Source organism: Grammomys surdaster, unplaced genomic scaffold (assembly GCF_004785775.1).
Source record: "Grammomys surdaster isolate TR1022 unplaced genomic scaffold, NIH_TR_1.0 126219, whole genome shotgun sequence".
In the NCBI taxonomy this organism is placed as follows: domain Eukaryota; kingdom Metazoa; phylum Chordata; class Mammalia; order Rodentia; family Muridae; genus Grammomys; species Grammomys surdaster.
In genome coordinates this window covers 6,757,837-6,781,739 of record NW_021621022.1, presented here as the reverse complement: position 1 = coordinate 6,781,739, position 23,903 = coordinate 6,757,837, and the positions used below count along the sequence as shown (strand labels likewise).

Genomic DNA, 23,903 nt, shown 5'->3' with positions numbered 1-23,903 from the left:
TCTTATGATCTTCTTCTTAGATATGGTGACATGAGAAAAGAAATCGGCTTTAGGATTCGGGACATGTGGTATAACCTGGGTGAGTGTCTGACCTTGAACAGACCCTTCCGTGGCTGCTTTACTTTACTTTTTTTTTTTTTTTGTTCTAAAGGAGAGTTTTCTCAGCACAGGTTATAGTAAAAACACGCACCCATTATGAATTCTTACTTTAATTCACATAGCCCTGATATCTGTCTGTATGTGTGTCAGAAGTAAAGTAGACTTGTGGGTTCCGTACCCTTTCACCTGGGGCACTGGCAATGAGGCCTCAGTCGTGCCAGCCATAAACTATCAGAAGGCAGCATTCTGCCAGCATTCCGTGATTGACATGGTACATCACATGAACTTTCTCCTCTCTTCTGGGCCCCATGGAAGAAGATTCATTATGTGGGACTGAGAGTGATGCAGTATTCTAATATCGCCATTTGCCATCATTTCAGGGCCACACAAAATCAAATTCATCCCATCCATGGTGGGTCCCATTCTGGAAGTCACTCTGACCCCTGAAGTGGAGCTCCGTAAAGCCACGATCCCCATTTTCTTTGATATGATGCAATGCGAGTTCAACCTGAGTGGAAATGGCAACTTCCACACGGTGAGAAGAGGCGGACCCTGACCACACCACCATTCCTCCACATGGAGAGGCAGCAGCTTCCGTAAAAACTGCATTTTAAAACTTATCTTTTTACATTTTACTGTGTAAAAGAATTAGACATATGATTGGATCTTCTGGCCCAGAAAGTGGAAAGCTGGCCTGATACATCTGACTCTAGACCTGAAGGTGGAATCTGTGTGGCCAGCTGCAGAAGGGTGATGCAGGTCTAGCTCCCGGGCATCCCTGCATACCTTTGAGAGCTTTAGTTAGCCTGTGCTTTCTCTAGACCTCCCTTACTCATACACGGCAGTAGTCAGAGAGGAACAGAGTGAATATGCTGAGTACAGATCACAAAACAGATGTATTACATTGGCTTACACAGCACAGGCTGGATAGTCCAACAATGACTGTCTGAATCCGTAGCTGTTCAGCCCCCAAGGCTAGGTGCCTCAGCGCTCCTGATCTAGAGCTGAAGGCCTGGAGGATTCCTGAAGAACCTCTGGCCTTCAGTCCAAGCTGGTAGGTCAAAGAAACTGGGTCCATGTATAGCAAAGATGTTGGTAGTGGTAGCAACCACAGGAAGTAGCAGCAGCAGTAGGGTAGATGCACTCACCAGAAGAAGCAATGGCAGGCATTCCATCTGACCGCCCACTCTTGGGAAGAGTATTGCTTTCATATACCTTCACAGACCTACCCAGAGGCTTTTCTCCTAGCTGATTCTAGATAGAGCCAAATTGACAACCAAGTTGACTCAAGTTTTACATCTGTAACATCTACGCATCGATTAGTATTGAAAGGGAAGGCTTTGTAGCTATGATGCAGAGCAAAAATAATCCCATCACCAAGACTCGGACAAGAAACAAAAATAATATAGAAGCCCAGGGTGTAGCTATATAGCTATAGGTGTATAGCTGTAGTCCCAGTACTTAGGAGTCTGAGGCAGGAGAACTATCATGAGTTTCTGGCCAGATAGGACTATCTGTATCAAGTACAAAGGAGAGAGTGGTTATGAATTTATTTTGTATCCATGGTGGTAAGTAAAATAGCTTTTTCAGGAGTGTTAGCAAATGCTTTGGGATGTTTTGATACGTCTTGGTGCACAGTCTGGATGGGCGAGTTATAGATAATTCCCCATGTACTTTGGGAACAGTTCATGACCGGACAGGGGTTGAGCCAGCTCTAGAAAGACTGGCCACTGCCTACCATGTGTTCTTCTTAGGACCTGACATCCTCCTGTGAAATTGCCTTCTCTTTCAGTTTGAGAATGAGTTGATCACAAAGCTGGATCAGGAAGTGGAAGGTGGCCGAGGAGATGAACAATACAAGGTTCTTCTGGAAAAGCTGTGAGTATCTCAGAGCAGCAGCTCAGGCCAGAGGTGGACAGAAACAACTGTCCAGCCAGCAGGGGGTTGGCAGGTTCAGACTCACCCAGTCACTAACTGGCCCTCAGTCATGTGGCTGGAATACATAGAGCGGATACACACACACACACGGTGGATAGTGTTTACCCAATGTGAGTCCCTGCCTGGGCTCTCTAACCAGCCTGGCCCTGGAGAACACAGCAGAGGGACGAGAGGAGAAGACACACACAGCAGTGGCATCCTGCCTGGCGTCTTAATTATGAACCTGAGCAAAAGTAGAGCATCTCTAATTGTGGCTTCGGAGCAGCCATTTAAAGGAAGTCAAGATTGACTTTAGACTTCAGAATACCTCACAGGCCATCAAAGAATTCTGAGAACAGAGCACTCGTCTCTTAGCCAGCTTGCTATCCATGAAGACAACATCACTTCACATGAGTCCACATTGTCCCTTCATCTGCTGACTCCCCTACTCAGCCTCTACACGCTCAGCCCTATCATGCTGTTCACAGGGGTGTGCCGTGTGGTGCAAGCCTTCGACTATTGGGGCTGGCAGGAATAAGTACAAACCCTCTTTTCACCACATTCTCAGATCTTGTCTTTGCAGCCAGTTGAGTCAGCCTGCCAGATCAAGCTCCCCAACCCACCTCCATCTATAAGAGTAGTGTCTGCTCTTTATTGTCAGGACTAAATGAGGCTGTGAGTCAACAGAGTGTCGCTTGCAGAGTTCACACTTTAAAAAGCTTGACTGCAGGTGGGCAGAGTGGCTCTGCCAGCCACGGAACTTGACAGCCTGAACTCGATCCCTGAGACCCACATGGGGTAGAAGGAGAGAGAGCCGACTCCTGAGGTCTTCCAACGTGTGCCACAACATGTACCTGTATCCACACACATACACAGAAAATGTTGTGCGTTTGCTGTTGTTGTTGTTGTTTTTGTTGTTGTTGTTTTAAGATGGCAATTATTGTCTAATCATCTCTTTGTGCACATTGGTTGCTCATGCTCTCTGAACTTTAATAACCAGTCACCTAGGTCACACATTGTGTCTTCTCTCTGTCACTTGGTTATTCTCCTGTTCTGGAGAAACAGTCTGAGTGTGATATATATTGATCATGTCTCTTAAAGATTCCCTGAGGAGGAGCCAACACACTGAGCACATGGTATTGGAACAGGGTAGGGGAATCGTCTCCATTTTAAAGAACTGGATGTCTTTGTTCTGTTTATAGACAGAATAAAGTGATCTTTCTATCCTTTTTCCATGAGATCTTGGGCTCATACCTTCAAATGCTCCTAGCTTATAGCTTTTGAAATTCTGCATTTGTCTGGAAGTTACACACAGATAGAAACAGACATAAGATTTGGGGATAGTTACACACAGATAGAAACAGACATAAGATTTGGGGATAGTTGGGCATGGTGGTACCTGATCCCAGCACCCTGGAAGCAGAGGCTGGAGAATCTCTATGAGATCAGAGTCACCTGGTCTATGTGGTGAGTTCCAGGCCAGCCAGTTCAGTTCTGCATAGTGTGAATCTTGCTTTTAAAAAGATCTGTTGACATAGAGCTCAGCAGTAGAGCACACCGCCCAACACACACACACACACACACACACACACACATACACACTACACAAGATAGAATACACATTTTTAAAAAATCCCTACACCTTCATGGAGAGCTCTTTGTTTCCTTTATTCTTTCTGGATCCTTGGCTCAGAAAAGTATGACTGCATTAATTCCAACACCCAAAAATACACCTAGAATCTGGGCAAATTGTTTTTCTTTAAATTTATTTTAAAGTGTGTGTGTATGCTTGCATGTGTTGGTATGTGCTCATGAGTGCAGGTGCTTTCTAAAGAGGATATCCGATCCCCCAGAGCTGTAGTTACAAGTGGTTGTGAGCTGCCCAACAGGGGTGCTTGGATTCTCTGCAAGAACAGTGTATGCTCTTAACCATTGAGCCGTCTCTCCAGTCCCATGTCTGGGCTGATTCTTTAGACCCATTACCAAAGAACCCCCAAAACTTTGCTCTCTATGTCCCAAAAAGGAGAGGGCTGGATCTGAGGTGTAGCCCCAGTCTCTCTGCTCCCAGTTCTGTCTTTCTATCTGAAGATGTATGCAAATGGTCTGGTTCTTCTAGGCTTGGCTTCTATCTGGGATTTCCAGACTGCCTGTTCAATGCCAGGCCCTTGGGAGAACAAAGCCATGGGACAGGTGTTCTTATACAGCTGAGTTGGAATGGCAAGGGGTATGTGAACAGTGTAGGCAAGGGCTCTCATTTCTGCAATATCCACTAAAGAAATTGCTGATAACTAGTGTTCAGAAGACATTGTGGCCTGGGGTTCTAAATGATTGATGGGAATTGACTGTGTCCCTATGAAAGAGTTGAGCCTGAGAAAATATTAGGTCCAATATGGACCCTATTGAAATCCCTAGGGCAGCTTGTGTTCCACAGGGGATATCTATTATGTCTAGAGCCTCTTGCTGCTAGGACTTGGTTGGGGGCTCACCAAAGCAGCTAGGTGAACCACGGAAATTTTCTCTCCCCACTCCAGACTCTTAGAGCATTGCCGGAAACATAAATACCTCTCGAGCTCTGGGGAAGTCTTTGCCCTCCTGGTCAGCAGCCTCCTAGAGAACTTGCTGGACTACAGAACCATCATCATGCATGACGAGAGCAAAGAGAACCGCATGAGCTGTACGGTAAACGTTCTGGTAAGGGCCCGGTCCCTGGGCTTGTGAGTGGGCACAGCTGGGCCACCCCTGCTCCACCAACCCAGCTCTAAGTCAGTAGCGCAGATGCCCAGCCATCCTGGAGCGTCCTTATAGAGACCACGCCCCACTCACAGACAGTAGGACACAGACTCTCAAGTACCTGGAAACAGGTGCAAAACGTGCAGTCTTGACACTCTAACCTTTCCTTGAGCCCTTCTCAGCCTGGCTCTTGGTCTTACTTACATGTGCTTGCTTTCCTGTTGTGATGTAGCACATAGAAACCTATGTCATGAAATAAGTTAGTCTGTGCACTTCTCCCAACAGTAAAACTCTAGTCTTCTTGGGACTACAGACTTCCACGGTTTAGGTTGCTATGTATTCCTCTGCTTAATATAAACATGACTGCCAAAGACATGAGTGTACCAGGTGGCTTCTGAATAAGACAAGCACCTGCTATCCCCATAGACAATCTCTTAGATTTCTCAGAAGCATGGTCTTAATTTCTCTACTTCTTTATAACCCATGGGTCTTCCACACGGGTCCCATTTATTACCTGCAGAAGCTAGGCATGTAAGAGGAGTGTGTAGGCAGCTTCTGTGTAGTTATATTTATATTTATAGAGGAGATTCTTAAGGGAGACAATGAACTAATAATGTCTCTTTGGAGGAGTGACAGTATTGAAAAAACAGCAGGTCAGGTGGAGAGGTTGTTCCATGGTTTAGAGTGTGCACTGCTCTTCTAGAAGACACACAAGTTTGGTTCCCAGCACATGTGTCAGTTGGCTCACAACCTACTATAGATCCAGCTCCAGATGATCTGATGCCCTCTTCTGGCCTCTGTTGGCAACTACACCAACACGCTCAAACACTTAAAAATAAAGGAGCAGTCATGCTTTGGCTTTGTGTCAAGTTCATCAGCAGCCTTTCATTTATGTTGGTATCTTGTGACCTTCTTTTTGGCAGAATTTTTATAAAGAAAAGAAGCGAGAGGACATATACATACGGTAAGTGAAGGAAATGCCTTGGTTTTGCTATCTGTGTCATGGGTTTGTGGTATATTTTTAAACCAGAAAATACTGCCCTGAGAGCACTGTTGCTACCTCAATAGATTCCAACAAATACAGGATGTGTGCAGCCAGCCTCAGGGGGTGAGCTCTCTAGACAGAGCCACAGATAAATACAGTTTGAGGGAGTGTGTAATAGCATCAGGTGTGTAATCACCATGCAAGGAGGGATAGAAGGGACTCAAAGGGACAGGAAGGAGAAATAACCCACAGTGGCCCTTGGTTTGAGGGTCATGAGTCTCTGATCATGAAGTCAACTTGTCATCAATAGAATTTCCAAAGCTTTACTACACATCCCAAAGAGGATCAATATAATAATAATATAATAATAATAATAATAAATTAAGAAGACAAAATAGAAGAGCTAGGAAAACCACAGGGCAGGAAGGGGTACTGTGTGCTAGAGAAGTAGGAGGTGGCAAGTCTATTGCCTAAGAGAAGGAGGTGTTCCTGTTAGAAGCAGAAGTTTATGTGCAGGCTGGGACCTGGCTAGAGAATGCTCTGAGCGCTGGCACACCTCCTTGGTGACAAAGGGCCTCTTCTCTCCTGTCTCACCAGGTATTTGTACAAGCTTCGAGATTTGCACAGAGACTGTGAGAACTACACAGAAGCTGCCTACACACTCCTCTTACACGCCGAGCTTCTGCAGGTAATAAATGGGACCTGTATGGAAGACTCATTGTGTTTGCTGGGTTTTCAGTCCTTTGGGACTAACTTCTATCAACTTCATGATATGGGCCCGAAAGGACCTTATTCAGGGGGTATAGTTTATCTAGGAATGTGTTCCTGTGTTCTGGATAAACAGGGTCACATTTCAGATGAAGACTGGGAAGAGAATCATTTGATATTTAAAGCTCCTTAGGAAGCAGGATACAACTTAGCAGCCTCTGTGATGGTTGGCATTCTCATTAAATAAATACATGTCGATTATGTGTAAAGAGATTAGTAAAATGATACAGAGATGAGTTATGAATGAATAAGCGACTTGGAAGCAATAATTTCCTGTATATCTGATCTCTCCTCTCTCCAAATAAAATTATAGTGGAGCATGATGTCAATGCTTCTGCTTGTCCCAAATCTCAGGTAATTATTTGAAGCCCTGTCCTCCTTTGGATTCCTGCATAAGCATCAATCTTGAATAGATAACTCAAACTCAACGTGTCTAAACCACAAGCCTTTGACCCCACCCTTTGCTCCTCCCCTTCTCTGTCTGACCTCTCCCTTCTGCCCAGGAGCTTAGTCACACTCCAGCCTTCTCTTTTGGTTGCTGCCTTCTACTCTTCCATGAATAACGTATGTCCTCAATCTATCTTCTAACTAAAATAAATAAATAAGTAAATAAAATAATAATCCCTTGCTGTCATCCACGTCCAGTCCCCTGACATTTCTACCTGAAGTACTATAGTAGCCTCTTGCTAAACCGTCTGGCTTCCATTCTTAAAGTCAAAAGTTTATCTTGACTTGATTTGATTCTAAAATCTATCCATGCATCATTCTCATTAGCTAAACACAGGAGTCCCCTGCCTCTTCATTTCCCAAGAAAATCTACAGTCCATGCTCAAGGTTGGGATACTGAAGGGTTTTCTGCCCATGGATATCATCAGAGAATGGTCCCTGGTGATAAGCCCTATAGGTCTTTTTATTTTTGCTACCCAGAAAATTAAATTCTCAAGCTGGCCATGGTGGTGCATACCTATAATTCCAGCACTTAGAATGTTGAGACAGGGGGCATGGTGAGTTCAGGGAGAGCCTGTGATTCATAGGGAGAACCCACCTCAAAAAATTTAAAAAACGAAAGAAAAGAAAATTAAGTTGTCCTGATCTGGTGTAAGGTATGAAGTGTAGATTCGGCTTTTCTTCCCAGTTAGCTTTACACAGTAGAGACAGTATTTGTTAAATATAATCTGAATTTCATCCACTGGCCTAAGTTGCCAGCTTTATCTCTGTTGGAGGAGGTCCCATTCTAGTATCTCCTTGCATTTGGGCCTCTGTTCATGCATTAAGGCTACATTGTTGATATGATCCTTTCTGTACAGTGTGTTATCATGGACGTATTTACTCCTCATTGCCCCCCCCCTCCCCAGTGCTGCTTCTCGTTCCTCTGTATTTTTCCATCTGGGCCTTAGAGGCCTGGAATTTCAAATGACTTGACTCTCAGGGTATAGCTCAGTGGTAAAGCACTCACATGGCATGCTCATACCCCTACTTCCAGGCCTAAGAAAGAAGGGGAGAAGGGAGGGAAAGGCAAGGAAGAGAGGGGAAGAGAAGGGAAGGAAAGGGAAGAGGAGAGAAAGAGGTAAGGGGGAGGGAGAGAAGAAACGAACTTTGCAGGGCCTGCTAGGATAGACCTGTAATTCTCATTGGTAGGGAGGAGGCTATGGCTGGAGGATTCCACCTTGAAGGCCTGAACAACTTAGTGAGACCTCAAGTGTCAAAAATATAGACATGTAAAAGTAAGGCTGGAGGCCCAGCTCACTTGGAGTGCACATACCTAGCATGCACAAAGCCCGGGGTTCAAGTCACACCACCACCAAAGAAGGGCAGTGGACCTAGGGGGAGGGCTTTAGTAAGAAGTTCCATGTTTATGACATAGTGTTCTCCTCCCAAGGCATAGTGAGAGTTTCCCTTTCCTCAGGGCTGCAGCCGTGCCTTTGAATGGCTGGTCAGGCTCCCAGCATCCAAGTCTTGTGTAATCCTGGTGACATCTGAGGTGTTCAATGGGCTTCATTGTGATGGACTCTTTGCTTCTGCTCTCTTCTGTGTGGCTGTTGTCTTTTTAGCCAAGGTCCATCCTCAAATATTTTTATTCCTTTGCTTCTTAGTTCTCCAAGCTGTGTCTGGTTTTGCACTGGGCTGCAGTGTACTATGGAGAAGGAAATGTCGGCAGGCAGTGATAGCTTTACCTGCTCCTCCATGGTTGTGGGCCTAGCGTGTTTCTCTCATCTGGTTGTGTTCAGGATGCCTTCCATACAGTATTACACTGGGTTAGCAGCCTCACTCCATTCCTCCCTTGTTGAGGAACACTGCAGGTGCCTGGCCATTTGGCATGACACTTGTTTCAGAGCAGAGCTGACATATGGGCCTCCTTGTGTATGTAGTTTTGTGTTTGGTAAATAACTTAAAACACAATATGGGTAAGTTGACAGCATGCAAATAAGTGGATTCCTGATTTTTTTTGGTCTGAAGTTTTGCCTCATTAATCCCTGTGTTTTCTTTTTCTCTGTGTAGTGGTCGGACAAGCCCTGTGTGCCTCACTTGCTGCAGAGGGATAGTTACTATGTTTATACCCAGCAGGAGCTTAAAGAGAAACTGTATCAAGAGATCATATCCTATTTTGATAAAGGCAAAGTGAGTGTGTGTGGGGGGGAGGGTTCTCAGTTGTTGTTGTCTGGGTTTTGCTGTTTTTGTTTTTGCTACTGGAAAGAGAAAAAGGATTCTATTAACTAGATTTCTAATTCTGAGTGTTTGAGTCTTCACAGAGCACGCAGGATAAGGACACTTATTCCCAGCAAAATGACAGAGGCTTAAAAGATTGTTCAGTGTATAAAGTGCTTGCTATGCAATACTAAGGACCTGAGGTTTGATCTCCAGCATGTAGCTAAAAGCAGGCCATGAGTACATGTACCCATAACCCCATTTTTGGGAGAAGGAGACAGTAAGTCTTCCAGGGCTTGCTGGCCAGCCAGACTAGCCAAAATGATAAGCTTGAGGTTTAGTGAGAAATCCTATCTCAAAAAAAAAAAAAAAAAAAAGGTAAAAAGGTGATTTTGGAGCTGAGCATGGTGGTGCACACCTTAATCCCACCACTTGGGAGGCAGAGGCAGGGACACCTGATCAGTAATGTCTATGGAAAGTATCCCAAATCAAAAGAGAAAAAAAAATATTCCAAATTGGAAACACCGGTAATCCTAGGCATTTCAGAAAAGGGCTATTCAACCCGTGGTATTCTTAAAACATTGGGAAAGAAAGGGTTAGTTGATCAAACGGTGTTCCAAGTCAGAGTCCCTTACGGACACTCAGCCTGCTGACTGCTTAGTCTCAGTTATCCTTAGGGGAGGTAACAGCCGCCACATCTCACCCTGCTTTCCTTCTTCTGAAGATGTGGGAGAAAGCCATCAAGCTGAGCAAAGAGCTGGCAGAGACCTACGAGAGCAAAGTATTTGACTACGAGGGCCTGGGCAGTCTCTTGGTAAGTCTGGGCCAGCAAGGCTGCTGAGGTGGGCACTTCTAAGAACAGTTTGGTAAACAGGTTGAAAACAGGGCCAAGGGTACGCTTCCCAGTGGAAAAGTAAACCTTATTTTAAAAGAAAAGATGTATAACCCCAAAAGCTTTGACCATTGTTCTCCAGGTTGTCCTCCAAGAAGTCCCCTGGGATTAGGAATGAGGACTGCCCTAGGGAAGGTGGGAGCACTGAGCCTGGGTGATCATGCCCCATCCTGGCTACCATGGGGCATCATCTGTTCATCAGAATTCCCTTGTCTTAGGCCAATTCAGCAGATAAAGGCATTTACTGTCAAGCCTGCCAAGCGAGTCCAATCTCCACATTCCACATGTTGGAAGGAGAGAATAGACTCTTATAGTTGTTCTCAGACCATGGACTATGACACATGTGTGCTTTCACACACTCACACTAAATCATAATTTTACAATAAGAGGACAGCCCATCCTTGAGGCTGGCTTTGCTTCCTCCTAGAATGCTACTGTGCCTACCAGGACAAGCTGTGAATGTTTCTGCCAGCATCTAAGAGGTTTTTGCCACCTTTTCTGGTGTCTCCAAAGACTCAGCATTGACAGTTTCCTGAGCCTGTGTATTTTTTAAATTTTTTTTTAAATATTCATTTATTTATTTATATGAGTACACTGTGGCTGTCTTCAAACACACCAGAAGAGGGCATCAGATCCCATTACAGATGGTTGTGAGCTACCATGTAGTTGCTGGGAATTGAACTCAGGACCTCTGTCAGAGCAGTCAGTGCTCTTAACCGCTGAACCATCTCTCCAGCCCAAGCCTGTGTATTAAACCCAGCTGCAGGCACAGTTCAGCTCTTACAAACAAGCAGCACATACTGCAACCACCCACATGCCCAGCAGTGGCAAGAACCTTTTTACAGAAGGAGCCTGGAAAGGTTAGTCGTCACTATCACAGACTAATCTTTTTCTTGAGAATCTACTTGTCAAGAGCATTTAGTGAAAACTTAACTCATTGATTTTACCAGCTTCTGCCATTGAGAGGCCGGAAATTAATTCAACTCAATAGTTTTATAAGCTAGCTTGAGTTAAGATGCTGGCCACCAGTCATCAAACTAAGAAAGCCTAGTTCTGGCTGACCGTTGCCTCTAGGTGGTCACAGAGTTCTGTCAACTGTGGTTGGGCTGTGTGTGGTACAAGATGATAATCCCAGCTGCTTGGGGCATAGATGCAAGTTCTGCCTAGCATGCAGAACAAGGAAGTGGCCGAGGAGGCTGGGTGAGGTCTTGGTTCACTCTTAGCATGCATAAAGCCCTGGGTTCAATCCCTACTTCCACATTAAACCAGGCATCGGGGTGCATTTCTGTAATCCCAGCAGCACCTGGTTAGGCGATGTTCGAGGATCATCTTCAGCTATATGGAGAGTCAGAGGCTAGCTTGAGCTACCTACGACACTGCCTCAAAGACTCCATAGTAAAGCATCCAAAGAGGTGGAACAAGAGAGTGAAGTGGGTGGAACTCACCTTAGGGTCATCAGGGCCCAAGGTGTGGCCCTGCACATCAGTTGCTCAGAACAGAAACTTCCTCAGCATCTACTTTCACATGCCTGGTTAAGTTTAGATACTGCCTGTGGACCTCAGAAAGTCTGAGAAAGACTCCAAGGCCCATCCTGGACCCAAAATCCCAAACATCAGATCCCAGAAAAGAGTCACCCTGTGGCCTACAAGGTGGTCTCCAAGGACCTTCCATTTATCTGATACATGAGAAAGCACAGCAAATGGGCTGACCTTTTTCTTTTTTATTTCTTCCTCTGACAGCATCCTGATAACCTCCAGGCGGAATGTGTTATTTTGTTTTTCAGAAAAAAAGAGCCTTGTTTTACGAGAACATCATTAAGGCCATGAGGCCCCAGCCCGAATACTTTGCTGTGGGATACTACGGACAGGGCTTCCCTTCCTTCCTGCGGGTGAGGAGCCTGGGGGTGGTCCCCAGAGCCAATAGGAGTAGGGTTCAGGGGAGAGGGGAGACTTATCTCTCTTCCAGATGGCCAGCAGCAGCAGCTGGCCTGTGTTCCCTCTGTGGGAGGTCGGGTCAGAGAGAGAGACCTCTTCCTGAATGCTGGCCTCTCTACCCCACACCCCTGACACCACTGGTATTCTGGCCGACCCTTTGTCCAATGGCTTTCCCCAGGTGCAAGGAGAGAAGGAAAAACAGAATTGGCCTCATCTACGGGCCAAGCTTGGACAAGTGTGGATGGATGTGTTTTGCTGCTTATTTTATTTCCAGACAGGGCCACTTTGAAATCAGATATCCCAAGAACAAGGCAACAGACACTGCCCCAAAGTAAAAGCAATTTTGTAGTGGTAACAGGCATTGAGAGACCCCTCTCAAAAGTACATGTACTGACCCAGTGACTTCAGAATTTAAGAAACAAAAACTTTAAAAAGAAGTCTTTTAGACGTGAGCTTTATTTAAATATGTATTATCTCTCATACTCCTAATTTTAAAACTACAGAATGGGATGGGTATGTTGGTTCGCTGCTTGCCTAGCATGCATGAAACACTGGGGTCCATTCCCAGAATCACATGACCTGGGTATGTTTGACTATGCCTTCAATCATAACACTTGAGGTGGACTCAGAATCAGAAGTTCAGGATTATCCTCTGAGTTAGAGGTCAGCCTGGGCTACTTGAGACTGTGCTACCAAATCAAAACAAATTTAAAAAAACAAAACAATAACTACCAAAGAGAGCCATTTATATTCCTAATTGCTCAATGAGAAAGCAGTGAATCCTCACCAGTAAAGTGTCTACTCAGGCTCCTGGGAAGAAGCAGAAATATCCTGAAGTTACTCAGACATTTCTCTGCCCTCAGTGATTCTACAAGCTAATGGAGGCCAGGTGGGAAGTTAAATATTAACATATGAATATAAAATTTAAACCATAACCAAGAAAAATGGCCTATGCTGAAAGAGCTTGTAGCCAGGGAGTATTTACTCAAGTGAATAGAAATCTAATCATTCCAAAATACTGTAGGGAGAGCAGCCTTAATCATAAGGACCAAAGCCTGTATCCAATTCGTATGTCCATCAGCTAGGGAAAGGAGGGATTAAACCCGTATCTACCCAATGGATGCTGCTCAATACCTGTTGAGTATGCAAATCACGTCCACTATGCACTTACATGGTTGTGGATTTAGCTTCGATGGAGAAGCACAATGGCCTTCTCTATCCTCAGCTCCAGATACCCCTTCACCCTTCGTACCTAATGACTTCCTTTGGCTTCCCTGACCTGCAGAACAAAATCTTCATCTACCGGGGAAAGGAGTACGAGAGGCGAGAAGACTTCAGCTTGAGGTTGCTGACCCAGTTCCCCAATGCTGAGAAGATGACCAGTACCACACCACCAGGGGAAGACATCAGGTCATCCCCAAAGCAGTGTATCCTTGCCATGGGGACAGCGGCCCAGTGGCTCTTTACCCTGGGATGGACCAGGCCAAGCCAAATAAATTAAGAGTTGCAGCTCCTTCTCTGTTGGCAGATACACTCCGATCTTTCAAACCATGCCTTCCATCACTCAGTGTAAATATCTTTGGAGGCCCTTAGGGAAGACCTGGTCAGTAAGTGTTGAGTATGATGAATGAATAAACTTCATACTCAGGGAGCTTAAAGGAAGTTCTGGATTCTGTTAAAGATTTTAAAACTGCACACTTAAAACCATCCAACTGCATTCTTGATATCCTCCCAGCCAGTGGTTCCAGGACACCCTCTGCCCTTTCTGCCATGCATGGATACCAAAATCTGTAGCTTTTCAAGTCATTATATTTGCATGTAGCCTATACACATTCTCCCAGATACCATGTGCGTGTGTGTGTTTAGCCATGTCCTGGGGATTAGAACTCTGGCCCTCATGCTTGTATAGCAAGCACTTTACCAACTGAGCCAGTTCCCCAGCCCCTCCTAGTTGACACCCAGATACAGAAAGTATTCTGTAAGTATTATCACAGTGTATGCTTTAGGAGATAAGGACTTGGAGGAGGAAAGTCTATATCTGGTTGTACAGAAGAAACTCCTCACTTGGTTATCTCTTTGGGTACAGAACCTGTAGGCACAGAGGACAGGCTATGTCTGCACTGGTAAGGATGCCAGGAGAGGCCCTTTCCTAGGAGTTTTCATCCATCCCATCCAAGCAAGTCCCCTTACCCCATGCTGGTTTTGGAGTCTGACTTCGCTCCCCAGTTATGGAATCTTGAAATTTTCACTTCTCTTGGCCTCCAAGTTCTCCTCTGCTGAAAAAGAACGATCTGTTGTATAGGTTTGCCTTGAGCTTAAAAGAAAAATTCAGAACACTTAGTCCCCACGAAGGGGCTCACCTCGTCAATAGTAACACCTAAAGATAGCAATTGTGTTCCCCAGGAGGGTTCTGGAGTCTGGCTGTTTCAGAGGCATGCATATTCAGAAGAGATCATTTGAGAGCACTTCTGGCTGTCTGTTTCCTTATACTTTCCTGACACTTCATGTGGCAAGGATATTTGCCAGGTGTCTGGCCACACGAGGTGTCCTGGGGAGTCCCACATCTTGACAGGGGACATGGGAGTGAATTTCAGTGCAGTGCTGGCACCAGTTGAAGGGAGATGAGAAGTGGGAGCAGGGACCTCGCTCGCTCGCAGCCTGTGGCACCCAAAGGGCCAGCCTTTTCCTTAATAAGCCCTCAGACCTGCAGTGCTTCACGGTAAAGCCTGTGATGTGCTTGCCGCCCAGCTACAAGGACAAACCGGTTCCAGAGCAGATCTTGAAGTAAGTGGTTCTTAAAAAGGAAACAATCAGGTGGGACATGGTGCCCTCCTGTCATGGTAGCAGTGGAGGGAAGGAGAGGTGCATTCAAGGCCAGTCTGGTCTACAAAACAAGACTATTTGGAATGTGTCAAAAGCAAAGCCTTTTTTCATTTGTTATATTTTGGAAGACGTATTACTAACTGTTTTGCATACAAGATGAAAGCTTATCAAGTTAAAGCAGCATGGATTTTTTTATCATTGAGTCAGAGGGAAAGGTAAACTTCACTTGGGCACAGGATCCTCTCGCTCAAATAGCCACTCAGGTATCACTGAGGACCACCCTGTCCCAGTGTTTGAGGTTGCTTCCTGTCTCCAGGGAAGCTACCATGCCAGTGAGGTTGATTAACAGCATTATGACAGAACTATGCAAAGGAGACCACAAACATGGTGGGTATACGTACCTTTTAAAACTGTGAGCTGTAAAATAAACTCTCATGTATGAAAAATAAGATGTGGTATGAAACTCAGGTATGTACTGTCCTGGGGACCTCAGTGTGACCCTGTCGGCCATAGGGGTAGACCTCGGTGCCAGGCGTGTCACATTTGGGGTTGTGGGCTGGTTCTATGAGGTCCAGTGCATTTGCTCTGTCCTTTCCCAGCTACTACAGAGCCAATGAAGTGCAGCAGTTCAGATATTCCCGGCCATTCAGGAAAGGAGAAAAAGACCCGGAAAATGAGTTTGCCGTGAGTCAGTTTGGTTTGTTTTCTCGGTGTATGTGTGCGTGTCGGGGGCAGGGTACACATGTGCATTTGGAGGCTAGAAGTCACCCTTGGGTGTCATTCCTCAGGAGCTTCCCATCTTGTTATTTTTGTCAGTGGGTCTTTTCTTGGGACTGCAGCTTAGCAGCCCAGCTTGGTTGGCCACCCAGTGAACTCCTGGGAATCCTCCTCCATCTCTCCTCTCCAGCTCTGGGACTACAAGCTTATGCCACCACCCTGGCTTTGTCCATGAGTGTTGGGGATTGGTTGCAGGTCCTTTTCCTTACTCAGCAAGCACTTCCCCACCCAAGCTATCCCCCTCACCCCCAGCCCCTGTTTGCCTTCTGGTGATCTCCAGTGTCTTCCCTCTCATCCTCCTTGGCTAAGGCAGGAGTTTGGATCTTCCCCTGTAGGAGAGAGTAACCTGTTAATTACTGACAAGCAGGCTGTCATCTCAGTGGGAAACCTCCAAACTGAAGGACTCAGATCTGGGCTCTGTTGCTGATATGATGATAGACCATAGGCAAGTCACACCTCCTGAACCTCAGGTTTCCATCTTTAGAAGGAAAGGGCCCAAGGAGACTAGCTCCATGTAGACCCATATCCCACAATCCTTGAGTTTTATGAGGAATATGTTCACTCCCTAGAAGACATGAGGATGGAGTCTCACCAACTGAGCCAGAGGTTTGGGGTCAGTTGTAACCTGGAAGCAGGCCACTGTCTCATTTTGTGTTTTCTTTCTTGCACCAGACCATGTGGATTGAAAGGACCACGTACACGACGGCCTATACCTTCCCTGGGATTCTCAAGTGGTTCGAAGTCAAACATATTTCAGTAGTGAGTCATTTGAAGTTGTAACTCTGGCAGGGGGTGTGTGGTGGGAACCTCTCTGCAGAAATAATAACTGCTTTTGTTCTGTTCCGCTGCAGCCTGCACCGGCTTGGCTTACCTCCCTCTGGCCAACTTTGTGTTTTAAAGGCGAAATAAAAAGCACACTTGTGTAATAGGGTCGCTTTGTAAAGTTGATGTTACAACACCAACCCGAAAGGTCACACTCAGAGACTGACTCTTTGGTGGCCTGAGAGGCGTTGTCTCCTTTTGTAATGCTGTCAGTGCCCAGAAACAGTGCTGGAATGTGTCTGGAGAGCTGCCTCCACCACACCATCTTTCCTGAAGCCCCTCTAGCTCTCAGCTTAAGCATCCGTGTTGCTGCAGCCCCTGCCCTGCTCCTTCCCAAAGCTGCCATTTAATCTTTATAGTACTTATCTGATCTGTCTTCTCTCTGTCCCCGTGTATTTGCATTGTTGTCATCCCGTTCTGGTCTCTGCTGTGTCCTAAAAGGTCTCCTGTTGCCTCTGTCTTGGTCTTTTCAGCCAGTGTTCCTCAGTACCTCAGAGTGTGGATCCCACTGAGCAGACCTGACTGTCTCATGTGTTCTTACGTTGGCATCCTCCTGTGGCTTGCTTCCCTGTGCCTGCACTATGGAGCCCGCTCTCATTTCTAGCCACCTGCATTTATCTCTGTCCATCTCCATCCACTTCCATCCACTTATATCCCTCCCCTTTCATGTCTGCCTGCCTCTGTTCGTGGCTATCTTCCTCCTTTCTCCACCTCTGTCTTCATCTTCCCCCTCAGTCCACCTTCATCCATCTCCTTCCACATCTCTGAGAGAAGCTGTCAAAACTAAGACTTAGATGGTTTACATAGTTAATGACATTGGGTCACTTGGGGGTGGTGGGCCTCAATGTCCTCTGACCACTGCTCAGTTTTATTCCTATCAAATTAGTGTGAGATCCACCTTCTCTGTGCAGCCAACTCTGTGTTCATACCATTCTGGACATATTTCTAATGCACCCTATTTGAAAGTCTTGAGTTTCTACTAAAACTATCAAACTCCTACTAGCTTTGAGTTACAATGTGTAGTTCCAGTCTCAGCAGCTCAGCCAACTGTGGGCTTCACCACCTGTGGACAGTGTACTATGTATTGAGGCGAAGCAAGCTGCTTCTCTATTCTAAATATATACAGACTCTTTCCTTGCCTTATTCCCTAGATAATGTATAATATCCACCGCTATAACCTTAGGTCCTACCAGTCATCCAAAGCCAGATGTGATGGCACATGCCTTTAATCCCAGCACCTGAGGGCTAGAGGCAGGTAGATCTCTGAGTTCAAGGCCAAGCTGGTCTACATAGTGAGTTCTAGGACACTCTATATTCTATATCCAGGGAGATATAATGACATCCTGTCTCCAATAAAGTAATTAAGTATATAAAAAGATATATATAGAGAAATTATATATAAATACTGTATCACTTCAGAACCAAGGCATTCATGCACCCTTAGATTTTGTTGCTCTCAAAAATCCAAGAACCAGTCCTCCTACGTATTTCTGAGCTGGCTGTGTATTTCATCACTTTTGTAACTGGTGCACAGCATGGTACTTGGCATAAAGTAGGCATGTGAAAAATAATTCCTGAGCTGATCATGTACAGTCAGTGTGAAGCACTACTTTGGCATGCACACACACATGTTTATACTCAATAGAGGGGAGAGGAGGAAAAGAGGTATTCTGGGACCCAGGCATCTCCTGTAGTTGGATATGGTGGCACATGCTTGTACCAACTTTTGGGAGGATGAGTCAAGAAGATCAATGCTAGCGTGAGGCTAGTCTGGTTCTCATCATGGGTTAAAGGGGCAATGTAGTAAGACCTTGTCTCAGGACAACAATGAAAGGAAAGTACAGAAGTAAAGGGAAGGGAAGAAGAGGATATTTCTTGGCCATTATGACCTGAAGTCTGATCTATTACTTGGTGCTAATGAGAAATCATTTATTTAAATGTAGCATGCTTTCTGGGTAGAGATGTTAGGAATAAATTCTGGAATAGGCGGCCCTGTGGCCAACAGTAGATGAAATGAAGGTGCTGGCTTTTTGGGAAATGTGGTTTTGAGGACATTTCTGGAAGAAGAATCTAGTTCCTGTGATTGCTTCTTCATCTAAAACTCAGTGTGGCTCTTGAGTCTTCCTGTTCTTTCTGACTTCCATTAACCACAGGATCTACCCTAAGGAGATGAGGCAAGGATCTGGATGTAAGGATTCCAAGATCTCTGTTCTTTCTTACCAAGGAGACATGTGAATTTTCCAGGGGACAGTTTCCATTGTCAGTGGCGCAGAAGGGTCTCAGATCTGTTAACCAGCGATCACCTCAGAGCCCCTGAGATGGGATTGCCTGAGAAACAATGCTCTACAGATCTAGATTTCTTCACACACTTTGTGTAGATGTTTTGCTCAAAAAAAAAAAAAAACAGTGTTTTCTACAGCCCACAGTTTACAACATCCCACTTCCTAAGATTTTTCAATAGCCAATTTTGTAATTAACCAATAGAAAAGCATGGGGTGCCTAATGAACAGAATCCTAACAATTGAACGCTCCTGCAGATTGTGCAGAATTTCCCTATCTTGAGAAGAATGATCAGGTTATTTCAGTCTTTGGAGTGGAACTCACCCGGGTCCTTCTCCCATCTGCTCCATTCCCCAGGAAGAGATCAGTCCTTTGGAGAATGCCATAGAAACCATGGAGCTGACCAACGAGAGGGTCAGCAACTGCGTGCAGCAGCATGCCTGGGACCATTCTCTCTCTGTGCACCCGCTCTCCATGCTACTCAGCGGCATCGTGGACCCAGCTGTCATGGGGGGATTCTCCAACTACGAAAAGGTAAGTCCTGCTCCTGAGTCTCACAAGAAAGACAGGCCGTCCTCCGTGTCATGTGCCACTCTCCTCCCTGAATGGACATGTGGAATTACACAAGGATTGTCCCTGGCCTCACATTGTCTTGTGAAGCCTCAGTGAAAGAGTGCCTGGCCCTGTGCCTCTGGTGGATGCACCCGCTATCCTGTCCTCTGGGAGAAAGGCAGTTCAGGGTGCTCCCAGAGCTCAGGATGCACTTCCAGGAAAGCCACTTTTAGGTTACGCAGAGATGCTTTATGTAGAATGAGTCTCCAGGAATCTCCAGCCTGACTTGAGCCAAGTCGTATGGAGAGAAAACGTTTCAGCTTGTATTAGTTACTTCTCTGCTGCTGTAATGAAATACTATGACCAAAAGCAACTTAATGAAGAAAGAGTCTATTTGGTTTATGGCGCCAGTGACATAGAATCCATTATAGCAGAGAAGGAATGGTGTGCCATGGTGGCAGGAGCTGGAAGCTAGCCGGTCACATTCCCATCCACACACAGGAAACAGGAAATGGAGTGAGACTAAATTCTCAGATCTCGGCCCTGTGATGGACTTCCTCATAGATGTTCCATAACCTCTCCATGGAGGACCATCAGCTGAGGGCTCTGAGTGTTCAGATACATGAGTCTATGGCTGACATTGCTCATTCAAACTGGCACACAGCTTCACCATTGTCTAACTGGATGCTACATCTGTTACTCTGAAAAGGCATAAGAGGCATACTGACCATGTGTACTCCACTGGATAGGATTTGGCTAGAGCATCATTTATATGGGAGGATGTGAATTCAGTCTAGGTGAAGGACAGTTGTGAAGAGACAGGAATCATAGCTGTTATGGTACATGTTCAGTGGCTGAATATTTTTGGAGTCCTCTTCTTGAATATAGCTAAACATGTGGCCAAGAAACTCCTTTGATGAGGGAGAAGATGAGACAGAAAGAGACAGGACCTGAAAGGGTGATACATGGGCTGGTACTCTCAATTCCGTTTGTACACAATAGCCCAGAAGAGTGAAGGTCCTGTGGCCTGTCACTTCTGTAACCTCATTCTGGTTTTCTACTGGCCACTGTATACTCTTGAACACAAGTGTCACCTCTCTGAGCTGCAGTGAGGAAACTTCCCAACTTACGGGATGGGTTTGGTGATCAGGGAAACCATTCTATATATAGAGGAATTTGTTTAATATATGTCTCTTTATTATTCATTGTGTAGTAAAGGTGGTCCTGTGAACGGGATGGATGTTCAGTCGTTACTTAAGATGTTTTCTCCCTTTTGAAACTGTCCTCCTCTCTCTGCGATCAGCAGTGTGTCATAAGTAATGTCCGCATGTGTTCTCCTTTTAGGCTTTTTTTACAGAAAAGTACTTACAAGAGCATCCTGAGGACCAAGAGAAGGTGGAGCTCCTCAAGCGGCTGATTGCCTTACAGGTATGTAGGCTGGGAGCCTGCAGCTGGACAGCTGTGCACAGTGCTCCATGCGTGTCCACTGCATTGGGCCCTAAGGCATGCTACATAGCTTAAGTGTAGCTATAGGCCACTTTCTGGGGTCCCTCCCCTTCTCTCTCTCTCTATCTCTCTCAACATCTCTGTCTCTCTCTATATGAGGGTGTGCATGTGTCTGTGTGTGTGTGTGTGTGAGAGAGAGAGAGAGAGAGAGAGAGACAGAGAGAGACAGAGAGAGACAGAGACAGAGAGAGAGAGACAGAGAGAGAGAGAGACAGAGAGAGACAGAGACTAGGTGTAGCAGTACTCTCTTGTAGTATTAGGGCAGATTTCATGGACTTACTGACCAGCCATCCTATCCCAGTTGGTGAATTCCAAGCCAGTGAGTCACCCTTTCTTCAAAAAACAAGGTGGGAGACATCTGAGAATGACAGCAGAGGTTGTCCTGTTGCCTCCACATGTACACACATACATTTACACACAGACACACAGACACACAGACACATTAGCACACCTGGGAATTCTGAAGTCTGATTTCCTAGCCTGTGTTTCTTGCTGACACATACCGATCTCATTCTTTTTCTTATCACTTCTGTAAACCCTGCTAGGAAACTGAGTCTCTTCGACTACCTCAGTGCTCAGTTGTATGAGCCTTGCCAGTTGGCCTCTCTAAAGTCTTTGGATCTTCTTTGTTTTCCCTTGACAGAGTTCCCAAGCCCTTGACTAACAAGTGACATTTTCATTAGTTAATTCTGTGTCTGCTAGTCTCTCCAACTCCACCCCCTCGCCCAAACCTCCGAGTCTGAATTGACTCCCTTCCCAAACCACGTCTCTTTTCTTTCCTAACCTTCCTTCCAGATACCTCTGCTCACGGAAGGGATCCGCATCCATGGGGAGAAGCTGACGGAGCAGCTCAAGCCGCTGCATGACCGGCTATCTTCATGCTTCCGTGAACTCAAAGAGAAAGTAGAGAAGCTGTATGGGGTCATAACCCTGGTAAGCTTTGACTAATGGCCCGTGAACTTTGCTGGGTCTCTCTCAGGATATGACCCAGGGTGTCAGACGCCAGAGGTGAGTCACACCAGCATAGGTGGGATGTGCAGATTGTGCAGGCAGAAGAGAGTGAGTGTGCTCTACCTTTAGTCACACGAACCATCCTTGGGCTAGAGATTTCCGAACTTGATTGACCTTCAGAACAGAGAGCTTAGGAAACACAGATAAATAGCTTCAGATTTTACAGATGTGGCAGGACCCCAGTTGACAGTTTCAGCATATGGCCTGGGCTGGAGAGATGGCTCAGCGGTTAAGAGCACTGACTGCTCTTCTGGAGGTCCTGAGTTCAATTCCCAGCAACCACATTGTGGCTCACAGCCATCTACAATCCGTTCCAGTGCCCTCTTCTGGTGTGTCTGAAGACAGCTACAGTGTACACATACACATAATTCTTTTTTTAAAAATGGCCTGATGACTATACACCAAGGTGGCTGGACTGGGCAGGCACTTTGAGAACACTCGGGCATGGCAGTTTCCTACATGTTGGCCATTCCTTCCTGTCCTGCCTGATTTTTATAGCATTTCTGGATCTTTTTCTGTTTGGTATAAGTTTGATCATCTGACTCTTTGTGGGAAGGAACAGTTGTAAACTTGACAGATTTCTCTGTCATCTTTGACACACTCTGTGAGGCTGCATCTTTGTGGGTTTCCCACCTCTCCACCCCCAAGTGCTGAGGGGAAGCATGCTGCCAACCTCTCCTCTCTCAATCAGTGGCGTCACTGGTCCTGGCTCATTGCTGTGTTCTCTTGTCCTCAAGTTCACCTCACCTTCTCTGACAGCCTTGTTTTGAACCCCTGACTTTCAAATTCTTTCCTCCAATCAGAGGTCTGCACACCTCCCCACTAGAGCTTCCCTCAGAGGACCTTTCCCACTGTCTCTCCCAGTCATCAGTGTACACAGGCAGCCAGGCGTGGTGATGCACACTTATGACCTCAGCACCCAGGAGGCTGAGACAGAAGGATGGCTGTGAGTTTGAGGCTCACATAGCTAACTAAATTCTGCTGCTCCGCTCATCACCAGAAATGCCCAGTTCAGTCTCCTTCCTGGTACTCTGCTGACCCCTGACCCCTACTGCTGTCTAGACACAAACGCATGTCTTTTGTGCCCACGTTCCTAGACTATAGGTCTGAGCTTTCCTTCCGCCTGCTATCCTCGATCATTGTTAGAATCCAGCCACTGTCAGAAAGCAAATGTAATAGGATACCACATGGGGATGGTGATTCCCTGGTAGAATCCGAGGTTTCTGGAGACTCCCCCTGCCCACATTAGATTCTACGGCCTCCTTAAGACTTTGCTTTTGGATCAACATGCCATAATTTTATAAGACCAACAGGGTGGCTGCCCCAGACCATGCCGGCTGCATTGCAGGCTGCTAACCTTGAGGGGCTGCATGTGTTTCAGCCACCCAGCATGACGGAGAGGAAGCCAAGCCGTGCAGGCTCGATGGTACTGCCCTACATCATGTCCTCCACGCTGCGCAGGCTGTCTGTCACCTCTGTGGCCTCCTCAGTGGTGTCCACCTCCTCCAACTCTTCTGACAATGCACCTTCCAGGCCAGGATCTGATGGGTAAGGCTGATCTTTGCACTTGGGGAGGGTAGGACAATAACTTGTGACTTTGGCTTTGGGCACCAACGTGAGACTTGGTGTGTTTGCACACCACTCCTTTGAGGAGAGTAACTCACAGCTGTGGGTTCCTTCACGTGTATTCATGAGAACCATCACTGACAGTGCTGTTACTAAAAAATAAAAATGAAATGAAAAATCCATATTTTACCACCTACTGAACACAATTGCCTTGTAGGCACAGCTTAATTTCTCATTATGTATCATTTTTTTGCTACAAAACCACACACACACACACACACAACCTCTTCATGAGTTTTTAACATTCAGTTTATTAGAAACATCTGTAGACAGTTTCTCGTACACATGTTTGTATGTGTGCACACATGCACAGGCACACGTGGGTGCTTTCATGCAAGCATGTGTAGAGGCCAGAGATTGCTGACAAGGAATCTTCCTCGGTTACCCTCCACCTGATCTTTTGAGGCATGATTTCTCACTGAACCTGGAACTTACTCTATGATTACACTGGCTGGAGAGTGAGCCCAGACCCCCATCCTTGCCTGCAATGCTGAGGTTACACTGGCTGGCCAGGGAGCCCAGACCCCCATCCTTG

General features: G+C 46.0%; 1 protein-coding gene across 1 annotated transcript in view; it reads left to right on the top strand.

Annotated features, from left to right (window-relative positions):
- The window catches only part of Dock5 (dedicator of cytokinesis 5), a 173,754-nt gene that overhangs the window by 139,889 nt on the left and 9,962 nt on the right, over nt 1-23,903 (top strand). The window contains exons 32-48 of the mRNA XM_028758729.1: nt 21-79; nt 480-634; nt 1,892-1,977; nt 4,548-4,707; nt 5,670-5,710; nt 6,329-6,419; nt 8,999-9,118; nt 9,870-9,959; nt 11,821-11,925; nt 13,257-13,398; nt 14,674-14,755; nt 15,394-15,478; nt 16,244-16,330; nt 19,031-19,207; nt 20,570-20,653; nt 21,527-21,664; nt 23,124-23,290. Coding sequence (XP_028614562.1) covers nt 21-79; nt 480-634; nt 1,892-1,977; nt 4,548-4,707; nt 5,670-5,710; nt 6,329-6,419; nt 8,999-9,118; nt 9,870-9,959; nt 11,821-11,925; nt 13,257-13,398; nt 14,674-14,755; nt 15,394-15,478; nt 16,244-16,330; nt 19,031-19,207; nt 20,570-20,653; nt 21,527-21,664; nt 23,124-23,290 — 1,869 coding nt within the window. The remainder of the gene's footprint in view (nt 1-20; nt 80-479; nt 635-1,891; nt 1,978-4,547; nt 4,708-5,669; nt 5,711-6,328; nt 6,420-8,998; nt 9,119-9,869; nt 9,960-11,820; nt 11,926-13,256; nt 13,399-14,673; nt 14,756-15,393; nt 15,479-16,243; nt 16,331-19,030; nt 19,208-20,569; nt 20,654-21,526; nt 21,665-23,123; nt 23,291-23,903) is intronic.